Raw genomic sequence first — 13789 nt, 5'->3', positions numbered from 1 at the left:
GAGCGGGCTCCAGATATTATCCTTACACCCGTCTTCCTCCTCTGGTTCTGCTCTGCATCCCCAGAACCAGAACCAAACATGGAGTAGCAGCATTCAGCTTCTATGCACCACAAATCTGGAACAAGCTTCCAGAAAACTGCAAAACTGCTGAAACCCTGAGTGCCTTCAAATCCAGACTAAAAACCCACCTGTTAAGAGTTGCTTTTGAAACATAATCAATAAAGGATTTAAAGATGGCACTTGACTTAATGTAATGTTTTGATTGTTGATTCTGTGTTGCATGACTTTGTGTTTTTATGATGTGAAGCACTTTGAAATGCCTGCAATTTGCTATACAAATAAAATGTGATTGTTTGATTTAAAGATGTATTGCTCCATAATTTAGAAAAGTACATGAAGGATTTTAATTGCGAAAGAAAACAAAAAGAAAGAGAAGATGCTGACAACAGAAGCCACGCTCGTGTGATTAAATGATCGTTTGATGTCATGTTTTGTTTGGATTAAAACAAACCAAATTCGTTCTGGTATTTTATCGCGATGCTTTACTTCCCAAACAAATTACAGAATGGAAGAAGATGGTTCTCTGACACTGATTTTTACATAAACCAATTTAAGAATATCTCAGACTGACACAAACCAAAGACCCAAATTTAATCCGGAGGATCTCGCAGAGTGTGAAATTTAATAAACGAATGGTGTTATTGCTGCTGAACAGACAAAAAGCTCAAAAACAAGCCTTTTTCCCTCTGACATGCACCGATTTAGATTAATCTAATGGCTACCGAATGTGTGGGCATGATGTCACAATGAGCTTTTCATTATGGAACTGCAAGAGCAATATTCCTTGTTGTATTTACACAACAGGATGAATGGCTTGGTGCCACATTAACAGATTGTCCAGCACAGTAGTCGTAATATAGAATATGCTGTCCTTATTATTCAAGTCTGATGGAATTTATTCTTAAAGAAAAAGAAATAAAGATAAGAATAATAATAACACGGAGTCACTCGTGGAACTTTTCGTCACAAAATAATAAAGGAGCAAAACAGAGAGCATACGGTGAAGAAAAGTTTATCAAGCTTTGACAAATGGTGGCCTTGCTGCTGTAAAGGCCAACAAAACCTTCAGGAGTAAAATCATTTTCAGATTCCCTTTATTCCCACTAGGAACAAGCCTTTATGAGATTCTGACAGAATCATAACCTTGTGCAGAAATATCACACTCTCGTGACGGTACTATAAAACAAAACAAAAAAAAAAACTAATTCAGAGACTATGATTAAACAGTTGTATTTTCTGCTGAGGAAATAATAGCACGTCCCTACACAAATGCTTAAAATGATGACTTAAATGTAGATATTTTGGTGCTTGTGAAAGAGCACAGGTGACTCAGTTCTGCTGCCTTAAAATCAGCTAAAATCATCTTAAAAATTAAGGCTGAAATCTTTAGACGGTAAATTTGCTGATGAGGTCAAAAAACTTATTTTTTTTTCAGTCAAGTTTTAAAATGTGAATACAGCATTTATTGATGATATAGTAAAATCAAATGTGGAAAAATATACACAGTGTCTGACACAGGAGAAGTACAACACTGACTGTTGATTTCTACCACTGCTATTTTTCTCTACAGTTTTCAAGAAGTCCACCTCGCAGTTTGTAGGTGTAAACTAATTACTAACTTGGATTTGTTCTGGTTGTGGCGGGGGGAGGATTGTCTGGAGAGGGGACACCATCAAACCCAGAAGAAATTTAACTTCAGAAAAGAAAGAAAAAATAACCTCTTCCTCACTCACTCTTCTGCATGAATCAGTTCATCTCATCTGATGCTAATGAGAGGAGTGGCCCTATTACTGGGTCATTATCACTCAGAGGGATCATGCATTTCATCAGCTGCCGGTTTTAGATTCCTTATTGTTGTGAAGCAGGTGGAGCAACAAATCTCAACCTGCAAAGATTAACCCAATGACAGATGTATCAGCATTTGTCACAAGTCACACGGCCGCAAGTTTATTAATACTTGACGTAGATGCGGGGATTTTGGAAAACAACTTTAAATCCATGTCCGTGTCTATGTACATTCAAAATTACAGTCAAGAGTGAACAGGGAAACTGAAGTAAGCACTCATGAAGGATCCAACGCGATAAAACTTTCTGCTCAGGCTGACATTTTCACCACCATTTATTGATGCTCTGATAAAAATGTTTCAGATGCTTTAAATGAATTCCCTTTTTAATAATTTTAAATAATTTAACATGAAACACTGAGGAGATTTTTTGACCTCCTCGGAGTGTATGGTGACTCATGTCCAGTTGTTTTTGTGTTAAACTTTTTAGCTATTGCCCTGATTGCGGTAATGTGCAAGCTGTAGCTGTTTTGCTGCAGCCATTTTCTGACTTATAAAAAGGTCAACACGCACCTTCCTTGCTTAATTCGCCTTTCCTCTTATCTCTCGCATTTGCAAGAGCAGATAAGATAAGTGAGTGAAAATGAAAGGAATTGTACAAAATTAAAAACAATTTTCCAAATAAAAAGATTTCAAGACACTTTGAATAACAAACTACAAAATACAAAAACAAAAACTCCAGTTAGTCATTTTAAAACGAATTGTGATTTTTTTTTTTTTCACAAATTGTTTAACGTCAAAGGTCAGATTTTTAGACTTTTTTCAAATATATTTTCAGTGTGAGATTACACCTTAGCGATTAAAGACTAATTTATTTTAGTGCTTTTAGCAGGGCCTGATAAATGTGGAATGTTCTTTGTGTAGCTTGTTGATTTATGGAAACTCTGTAAAATACACAACCTTGATGAGCTCTGCTCCAGCCTTTCAAACAAGAAGAAAAGGCATCCGTTCTGCTTACAGGAATATTTTTAGCTGTTAGTCTTAGACGAAACTCTCTTTTTCGCCGTCTACTCTAAAACACTGCGCACATGAAAGTTGTCAAACGTCTCTCTTTTCTGCCGCTCTCAAAGCAAAATAATCTTCTCTCCTCGCAGTGCGCAACACAAACCTCTGAAACTAAGACCAAAAATTAGTTAAAGGGATTGTTTTAATCGTGAATAAACAGAGACGAGCATGCACCAAGAAAAAAAAAAAAAAAAGAAAGAAACATGAGAATAGGGTGTTTCCTTTAATGCAGTTTGGCGCTGCAGGATAAAGCTCCATTGTTGTTGGTGTGTACCCAGAGAACAGCTCTCCTGCACACCTGTACTCTGCTGTCTTCGATTTGCACACACAGAGGGAGAGCATCTCATTTCAGACAATAAGTATCCAGCTGCAGAGACAAACAGATCCCAGACAGCCACCAGGAATAATTATAGTTCTATGCCAGGCGTAAAATGGATATTTTGGTATGTTTGAAGTTGGGTGATGTGCGTATGAGTATTTGCAGTGCAGATCGCCTTAATATGGAAAGTCAGGGGGGGCATGAATATGACCATCGATTAATGCAAAAGTAATGTGTAAAAGCATAAAAAATCGATTTGAAGTGCAAGAAGTTTATGGTTTTGCACTTCATATTCTAACAGCCCCATTCTGATCAGCAGGGTTTCCTAAAAGATCCTGGGCTGAGTTTCTAAACTGAAGGCGTCCCGACCACAATCAGTTACACAAAGACATTTCACATGTCAACCCACAGAATTGAGGAAATTACCCCATAATGCAGAAAATTAGCAGTAATTATGAGAATTAATCCATTTCAATAGTGAATATTACAGAGGAAGACATCGTCTCACAAGTCTGTTTCTCAGCACTAGACAACAGTGCTGACAACGATACAGTGAGTTTTTTCATGTTTTTTGTCTGGTAGCAGAGTTACAGGTGGCTGGTGTTTACAATCAATGGGCAAGAAGTGAAGAGTTGACCGGTCCACACATCGGACAGAGGTCTTTGCGCGCTTACAGCTACACATTTTAATGGTTCAAACACCAAATATACCTCAACACACTTTAATACACACAGGAGAAACCGCCCTGGCACTATCACAGCAGCTAGCAACTAAGCTTGCCGCAATAAGCAATTAAGCATTTAATCGCGTGATAAATTAAGATGAGCTCGCTAATTTTCATTCTGATGATTATTTTTTGGAAGGACAATTTTGCTCGCAGAGACATCATAATCCATTTCATTTATGGTTCGTAAATGGTTTTTATTTCCATCTTGTTTATTATTTTGGACAGTTGTGTTTTATTTTGTACATTTAAAAAGTTTAAAGTGTTCCTTTTAAAATTAAAGTTTATTAGTCTTTGAGAGAATGAACTATTATTATCCCATTATCATTACATTGCCTCAATAGAACAATATTACCAAAATACTGGGACAATTTAGCATCTGGCAAAATTTGTTATTGTGACAATTTTTTTTCTACTAGGCCGACTAACATCTACGGTCTTCCCCATCGCTGCTCTTTGGGTTAAAGCCAACCAGAGCCAAGAAAAACGAATGGCGCTCCTAGATTGGCTGCATTGTAAATGTCAGCTCATAATTATTTTTGGTTTCCCACACCACATTTCCATTGGAATATTTTAGAAAAGCTGTATGAGAAAATTTGGAATTGCATTCCACTGAAAAATCTGCCAATAGGTGATTCTCCAAAAAGGCAAATGTATACATCAACAACAATCAGTAAGATAAAATAGAATTAAATGTTAAAATCCATGGTGAGTTTAGGCAATGGGGTAAGTAAGTAAGAATGCTTTTTGTTGCACTTTTCTAAAATCATATTGTGAGTCTAAAGTTGAAAACAATCAGCTACACCATGTAAGGGGCTGTGATGTCACTGATCAACTTTGATAGGACAGGTGGAAGTAGTGCAGGGTGTCCCTTTTTAGAAAAAAAAATATTAAGATTTAAACTGATGCTCCTCTCTCATTTTAGTCAAGAACACAACAATAGTCTGGCATTTCAGTGTAATGTTTTTTTAAGCAAAGTAAATAACCACTTCCCTGTTTTTGTTCCTAGTGAAATGGAAGAAAACGCGCGTAAACAACCTGCCCATGCAGCTCACAGTCCGAACGAACACAAATAAGATGAGACTGCACAATTTTTTTTTATTTTTTTGTCGTTGCACAGTTCTGACAACATTGCAACTGGGGTCCGTCATGCTGCATCAAGGGGACAACAATCAGCTTCTCCTCAAGTTCCACAGAAGTATTCAGGCAGGCCTGATTTCACTATGGGCTATGAATGAAGTCACTTTCTCCAGCAGAAAAAACCCCATAATGATTCATTGTCGTCGTTCAGAGCAGCGGCAGCCACTAACTGGAAAACAGTGAACTGTCCTGCTTTGATTAAACCGTTTGTCTCAATGAGCCAAACGCGCTAAAATCAACCGCTCTGGCTCTGAATAAGGAGATCCAGTGAAGTAAAGGGAGGCAAAAAGCCTCCAGTGGTGGGTTTTATTTGTTACCAGCTGAACATCGAGCATGCACATCATCTCTGGATGTTGTTCCGTGTCGCGAAACAAAGCGCTTCGGAGCACCAAAGAAAAAAAAAAAAAAAGAAAGAAAGCATGCAAATCTGCACGGAAACCAAAAGGAGAGCGAACAAAGCCTCACCTAAACGCCGCCTCGCTGCTGTCTGGATGCTGCTGGCCGCCGCTTCATTATTCCGCTCCCGTACGCCTTGTTGCACAGCGAGCATGCGGCTCGGCTTGGCTCGCCTCTGCCCTCCCTCCGTTCACTGAGCCGATATCCACTACAACTCTGAGCCGAGCGGCTGTGTTGTCTGTCACATTGTTGCTGCCCTTTTTCTCTCTCTCGCATCCACATCCGATTTTTTCTTAAAGAGGCGGAGTCAGAGAGAGACATTTTTGTTTCCTGCCAAGCACCGAGACGGCTTGAACGGGAGGGAAAGGAAGGAAGGAAAACGGAAAAAAAAAGGACGGTCAGTAAAATATCTGTCAGCCTGCAAATGCAAAAAAAATAAATAAATAAATAAAAATTGGTGGAAGCTGATATATATATATATATGTTACATTAAAACATAAATAATTTGTTGTGCAAATTTAATTTGGACCTCAATATCCTGGGACATTATTTATTTCCGTGATTAAATTTTACGTGTGATCATTTTCTGTTAATCATTTTAATGATTTTCACTTATAGCTCAAAAGTCAGTTCTGAAAATGTGAATAGTCTGTATTATATCATGCTGTGTACACTTCCATGGGAAGGCAAACATTTAACATCGCCAACCACAAGGCAACAAAGCGTCATGACTGAAATCCAAGCAACGGCAATGAAAGTTAGGTGGAAGAAAAAAGTGGTACAGTCAAAGTTGCACAAGCAAGCTGAAGCTTTATAAACTACTGATTTCACTTGTTGGGTCTATTTGACAGCATGTCCTTGTATTGTGAAGTATGCATCATAAGTATTTCTGTAAAATTTATTTAATATGAATTACTGAACAATGAGCATTGAGGATATCAGTGTGTGTCTCAGCCGAGGTGTTTAGGAAGCCGAGGTTGTTCTCATAGCTGCTTGCTGCTCACATGCATAATGGTGTCTCTCATCTTCGTCTTGTCAATAGACAGTCGGTCTCCTTTGGGGCTTTGGTCAGAGCAGTTTGTTCAGTTAAGCACAGTGATACAATGATCAATTAAAGCAGATACTTTTACAGTGTGGGCAAGCGCCAGGTCCTGCTGGAAAATGAAATCAGCGTTTCTACAAAGCTCGTCAGCAGAGGGGAAGCATGAAGTGCCTCAAGATTTCCGCTGCCCTGCCTCTGGACAAGACCTTGAACTAATACCGGAAGATGACGTGACTCCCAAAATCATTACTGACTATGAAAACCTCAACCTACTTGGAGTCTGCGCAGGGTCAACAGCAACATGTCCTCAGTTGAGATAAGAGACCCTGATGCTGCCTGTGATTCTCAAATTGAAATACAATGTTACAATCGTAGCCCATGTTTGACATTAATCTGTGTGGTGATTGCGCAGAGTCAACAGCAACATGTCCTCAGTCGAGATAAGAGGCCCTGATGCTGCCTGTGATTCTCAAATTGAAATACAATGTTACAATCGTAGCCCATGTTTGACATTAATCTGTGTGGTGATTGCGCAGAGTCAACAGCAACATGTCCTCAGTCGAGATAAGAGGCCCTGATGCTGCCTGTGATTCTCAAATTGAAATACAATGTTACAATCGTAGCCCATGTTTGACATTAATCTGTGTGGTGATTAACAAAGCACTGACTGCAGCCACGTTTCACGTTTTGTTAACCCCCCCCCCCCAAGCTTTTGAATCAACTTTTAACTATGCTGTTTTTGTACTATTTACTTCTACACATTTCCCCTCCATTTCACTTCCTGTTAAAATGTTTTTAGCAAATACATTTTGTGTCTTACTCTCTGCATAAATGACTTTCTACCAGCCAAATGCCAAGTCAGCTGTCTTCCCCATGACTAGGTGGTCAAAGTTCCTGTTATTGGTTATATCTAGCACTCAGATGTTTGGACAAAGTATATTTTGGGTTTTCATTAGCTTTACGTCAAAAATGTAAAAATATACAGAAATAAACGGTTGAACAATATCACTTTGTGTGATTGATCTATAGTAGTTTCCCTTTTTGAATTGAATTACTGCAATTAATTAAATGTTTGATGATATTATAATGAACTGAGAGTTGTGCCTCATTACACAATATCGTGCTGTGAGACTTTTTTTCCAGGAGGTTTGTCCTGCTAATAACCATTCGCTTTGGCAAATATTGTCCTAACTTAATTGTCAAATGTCAGATGAAAACTCTTCTCTCTTGTCTGTAGAGCAAACAGACTGTTGAACAAACAAAGCGCTACACCTTTCCCACAGAGCTGTGCCTTTAGCATGCAAGAAAATTCAATGTTAAAGTTTTGTTTTCTATCTAAGAGACTCCAAGACTTGCTTTTACAATGCTTTTAAGGGACTATCTGGAGAACCCATAGAACCAGCAACGAGACCTTGGGGCAGTATAGAGATGCCAGCAAGGCAAGAAGCTAAAAGGATAAAGTGCAATACATCACCACAGCCCATTATAGGCAAAAAGGTTGTTTCCACCAATTTCTTTTCCATGCAAAAGGAAAAGCAAGACTTATTTGTGTAGAAAAATCCCAAGATTTTTACAACATACTGATAGTGCTTCTTAAAATAAATTACTAAATCCATGCAGCCTGCAGGCTCATGAATGAACCAACACCGGAAGATGACACGACTCCAAAAATCATTTCTGACTCAAGCTACTTGGTTTCCGTGCAGGGTCAAAAGCAACATTTCAGTACATTTCAGTATTTTTTGTCCTCATTGGATTGCCCCAGGTTGTCAGATTTGTAACACAGTTAAAAATTATTATGGTTACATGAAAATCACTCGGACAGATTTATTAATAATCCTGTGCATAAGAGAGAAAATTCCACTCTTGAACAAGTGAAAAACTCTGACAGAGAGAAAGCTCTGACTTAGAGTCCCAAACATGTCTGTTGTATCCAAGGAGAGAACATAAGACAATGGGAGGCAGACTGGCTTCCTTGCAGGTGTTGAACAAAAAACAACATTTCTGGGACCACCTTCAGTGTGTTAACTCTGACAAGATCATTCTGTGAAAGTTCATAAGCATTAAATAAAGATGACATCAGAATAATAAAGCAATAAGAGTCCTCTTTGTACTAATTTTTTCCACTATACTGTATTTACAATGGGGATTTATTGGCAATTTATTATATTTCACAAACCCAAACAGAGTTTGGAATAGCAAGAGATTGATCAAAGAAGATCACTGAAGATCTGAAGCAGCCGTCACGTTTTAAGCAATTTGACATTCATTTAATAATAATAATCCAAAAGTCAAACGGACGACTGTTAGTTTCAGTGAGCAGATCTGGATGTACGTTCTGCTAAAATAAAATAAAAAAAGATGTTACTCATTAGTTCTGTATTAGAAATCCAAACGTGACAAATAAACAAACATGTACAAATGGACCAAAGTTGGAATTTTTTTTTCCTTTTCGTCTTTGCCTGAGTGTTGGCTGATGAGGCAAAAAATACTCAAAAAATGTCTTGGGTGACGCATTGAGTTTGTCTTCTTCTTCTTGTTGACATTATTTAGCATTACCGCCACCTACTGGTATGGACATAGATAGATAGGTATCTGTCTGTCTGCATAAATACATGTACACACAACACATTGACTTTCACTATCTCTGCCATAGCAGGAGGTTTATCCTGTTTCCGCATGAGGGCAGAGCATCATGTCAAGCATCATGTTAATGCTGCTTCTTTCTTGGTCAGGTCTCTCTTGAATAATAGATATCTCATCTCATGGGACCAACCTGTTTAAATAAAATAAAATCTCAAGCATTTACTATTTTTGCAACCATAAGACTAGTTGCCATCCTTTCACTACTATGAGGATCAGTGTTAATTTCTGCAAAATTACAGCAACGTGACATATTTCTACGACAGATAAGGAAACTCTAAAGCAGGGATGTCAAACTCCAGTCCTCAAGGGCCGCTGTCCTGCAACTTTTAGATGTGCCTCTGCTGCACCACACCTGAAAAGAATAATTAGGTCATTAGCAGAGCTCAGGAGAACCGATCTACACAGGGAGGAGGTAATTAAGCCATTTCATTCCACTGTTTTTTACCTGTGGCACATCTAAACACTGCAGGACAGCGGCCCTTTAGGACTGGAGTTTGACACCCCTGCTCTAAAGGGTCATAGCTTTACAGAACCTCACTTCAAAACCTTCTCTCTATTCAAATCAATTCGATCTAGTTTACTGACATTTATGTTAACACACGGAGTTCAGCAGAAGCAAAATCAATCTTCTTCAATTGCCTTCTCAGTCCCCAGACTTAGTAAATCCAATAGGAAACCTGTGCAGTGTCGTTCCTAGAAGTATTTCAAATGCATGGTTAGATAGTGACAAATTATATTCAAAACTGAAAACAGAATTTTGGGTATTTTATTGTGCCGTTGTTATATATTATGGCAAGCAGACATACAGATGAATTAATACAGAAAGGCATCAGAGTGAAATGCCACAGGAAAAGATTAAGTGAAAACATTAAGGGAGTTGCAGAAAGTATTGACAGCTGAAGTACCAATAAGATTGGTGTAAAAACATTTTTCTTTGAATAGGACCTCTAAGATCACATCAGCAGGTGATGTATGCTGTCATTTGTTTTTCAATTAGACAATGCATTTTTAAAAAAAATCTTGCACTTTGAGATCATACTTACTGCAATAAGTAGTTTGTGTTATGTTTTTTTTTCCACATCTGTTTCAGGGGTGCCTATAGTGTGGAGGGCACCCCAGTACAATCTCTCTTTAGGATAAATACTTTGACCTCATTTAGGTGGCATTCGGCTCCCTTTTGATGTGTTTTTGCTGGATCTGTTTTTGACTGTGTTTTTTTGCGCTGTATCAATTATGGCTACGGAAAAAAACACAAGGGTAAAAGCATATAGTCCTGCTGAATTTTTGCAGAAAAACAAACACCCATTGCTTTGATGCCTTATCTGCTTTCAGCATAGCAGAGAACCTGCATAACAGCTATAGAGGTATTGCTTTGTTGCTTGACCCTGATGCAATGCAAGGTGTGTGTTTGTGTGTTGCTCCCTTAATTGCCTCATCAGTAAATGTCAAACGTTCAAATGGTTCCAAAATCTAGATTTATTCATTCATTTTGCCTCATCGGATGCAGGCGCTCTGGCTGCATGCTGCAATTACTGCTGCACGGCTAAATGTGGCAATGAATAATAAATCACAGCACAAAAGGACCTAACTAGCTGCCTGTGAACTGTAGGATCAGCTGGTGGAGCAAGCTTGGTGTTTGCTCTAGAATCATTCCCCTGAACCGCTCCAGGGAAGCCGGGACAATTTTTTCAGAGAGCAGAGGACGGAAACTAGAAAGCTAAATATTCTCAATAAACAGCCACAAACACACAAAACCCCCTGAAACGCATTCATACGGATTAGGAAGTTAAAACAGACACTTCAAATGTTGCCTTGAAATAACCACAGGCCACTGGCTGCTTTGCGCACAAGCTGTTCTTTTTAAAGTGAAGCTCATAACAGGAGCGTTCGAAGGCAGATGACTCACATGAACTTGATGGTGTGCTCAGAGCCCGTGACTGAAAAATGGAGATCGGAAAGGGGGGCTATGGGAAATGTGTTTCTGGCCCCGAGCAATATGTTAAGACCTTCTTTCTAAAATGTCTCCTACTGTCATACTCAGCCGCCCCCGAGCAGGTCGGCAGCTCTTTGTTGAACACCTGACTCAGGTGCTTATCATCTTCCTCCAGGTGCCCGTCAGTCAGCTACACTTCATTATACTGCGGCCTTTGTAGTGCAGAGCTAAGAAGGAATGAAGGGGAGAGTGTGTGAAGAGGTATGCTGGTTTCTTTGCATGAAAATGGTTTCTTGCTGTTTTTTTGGACAGGGGCAGAGTCATCATCCTTCTCATTTGATATTTTACGTACAGGGCCTTGCAAAAGTATTCATACCCCTTGAACTTTCCCATTTCAACCTCAAATGTAAATGTATTACACACCGGGATTTTATGACATTACCACAAGGTAGTAGGTATTTTGAAATTAAAAAAAAATATTTTTTTTTTTTTTTTTTTTTTTACAAATAATAATCTGAAAAGTGCACATGCTGTGTCTTCTTAGTCAAAACTTAGAGCCACTTGTTGCTCCAAATGATATTTTTGTCCATTTTCTTTGCAAGCTTTGGTCAAAGCAAGTCCACATTTGCTCCTGCTGTATGTTTATGGCTTTTTTCCTGTTGGAAGATGAGCATCTGCCCCAGTCTCAAGTCTTTTGTGGTCTTTGTATTGCCCAGCTCCATCCATCTTCCCATCAGCTGTCTCAAGCTTCCTTTCTTCTACTGACGAAAATCAACTCCATCACATGACGCTGCAACTTTTTCAACATTTAAGGTACTTTTCACCACAGATGTCCAAAAATCTTAATGTTGCCCTCATCTGAAAAGGCTAATGACACACATTATACAAAATTACAATGACTTTCTGCTTCTACTCCCACAGAAAGATCATCTTTTGGGGTTCACAACAAATAGCTGTCCTGGTGACTGATTCTCCCACCTGAGCAATGGAACTGTGCTGCTCCTCCATACTTCCCACAGCATTATTGGCTACTTTTCTGATTAATGGTCTCCTTTCCTTTCCTTTGGTGGACCGCCATGAATTCTTGCCATACTCTTTCTATTTCAGATGGAGGTGGACTCTATTTATTAAGTAGGAAGTCTGTGAATGCAATTGGTCGCACTGGATTTTATTTGGGGACGCCAGAGTAACTCTGCACATTTCAGATTTTTGCTTGTTACAAATTATGTTGATTTATCACAGAAAATCTCCCCAAAGTCTGACAGGTATAAAGGTATTAGAAAATGAATGTACAAAAATGCCATTAGCCATGAAGGTGGTTAAATATATTTTGTTTTTTTTTGCTTATTTTAACTTCACAGATTTAAAGCATTAAACAAGGAAAGATGCGTCTCCAAATGCTGAGTCTTTTTTTGCTTACTGCATGTTTTGCAGGTTACGATGCTTTGCTCGGTCAGTTGAGGACTCACATTCCCACAAATGGTAGCATGCACTCCAGGCTTTTTGCCTGTTCCTCCAGCTCTAATCTTTTCGGCATAATCATCACCGAGGCTCGTAACTGTGATCTAGATGAATCAGAGTGCAGACAAAATGCTCTCTGCCGCTGCTAAATTCATACCTGAACATCTGGCCCTCTCTCTCTCATCGGCCCACTTTGTTGTTGCTTTCAGTTAATTGTGGGCATTAGAAACCCGCGAGACCGTGACGGTTTCCATGGAGATCCACTGATGTTGCTCGGGTGTTTCAAGCCTTCCGTATCCCGGTCATTTCACGGCATCTGTCTCTCTGCGTCGCACAAGCTTGACCGATTAGGGAGTGATGTGCGTAAGCAAATTCTGGGAGCCTTAATGGGCTCATTCAGATCAGCAGAACGCAGATATTTGATTTCATGTTTCTTGACAGAAGGATGAGTGAAGACCCTCATGTTTGTCATCAGCTTTTACACGCAACACATCAGTCAGTACATGGCATGATGAAAAACAGCAGGAGGTTAACTCTTATTTTGACAGTTCGTAAACAGATAATTGTGAGAAATGATTTCAGGCAACAGAAAAGGTCTAATAAAATCCCCGCTGTCAAATCTGCACGTGACAAAAAAAGAGTCTGGTTGATGCTGTGCCAGGAGGTGAATTTGACTTGAGGACATGTGTTCTGCATAAAACAAACATGTAAGCACATGTGAAAATGCATTCACACAATGCAAATGGCACTGTTTTATCTGAGATTCAAAAATGTGATTTTGCAAACAATGTTGCAAAGTCTTGATAAATATGGGAAAGACCTACAATAATTTTTGCTTATAAGTATTTATCACGAAAAGCATCTTTCCGCTGCAATGCTTCCATAGATATAAAGCACACATCAATCAAAAATGCAACATAGCATAAATCTCAGAGATTTAGTTTGTTTCAAAATGCAAAACTTGGGTCTGGAATTAATGTCACACCTGAATGATTGCGTTCTGGTTGGAGGTCAGAAAACCAGCAGCTAGTATTTGCTAGCTCAAGTGATTAGTGCACAGGCTAACTATTGTCAGCAATTCAAGCAGATGGAAACAGATGATTTTTTTTTTTTTTTTACCAATTTCTGGAGCTCATTGCTGTGGCCACCATGTTAGTGTCCACTATTAAACAGGAAATAAGCAAAAACATTTTCTTTTACAAATATCTGGGCATGCTTT

At 38.9% G+C, this 13789-nt stretch overlaps 1 protein-coding gene across 2 annotated transcripts in view; it reads right to left on the bottom strand.

Moving 5' to 3' along the window:
• LOC106962186 (beta-galactoside alpha-2,6-sialyltransferase 2) overlaps positions 1-5740 on the bottom strand; it is a 58391-nt gene extending 52651 nt beyond the window's left edge. The window contains exon 1 of one of the 2 annotated variants that reach the window (XM_015056424.1): positions 5558-5740. In XM_015056424.1, the coding sequence (XP_014911910.1) occupies positions 5558-5642 (85 nt within the window). In that variant the 5' untranslated portion in view covers positions 5643-5740. The remainder of the gene's footprint in view (positions 1-5557) is intronic. The other variant, XM_015056426.1, reaches the window with a different exon arrangement.
• Between the last annotated feature and the right edge of the window lie 8049 nt (positions 5741-13789).

The sequence above is a fragment of the Poecilia latipinna genome, unplaced genomic scaffold (assembly GCF_001443285.1).
Source record: "Poecilia latipinna isolate Pla-1442-1.1 unplaced genomic scaffold, P_latipinna-1.0 Scaffold1383, whole genome shotgun sequence".
Taxonomy (NCBI): Eukaryota; Metazoa; Chordata; class Actinopteri; order Cyprinodontiformes; family Poeciliidae; genus Poecilia; species Poecilia latipinna.
This window is presented reverse-complemented; position numbering and strand designations above follow the sequence as displayed.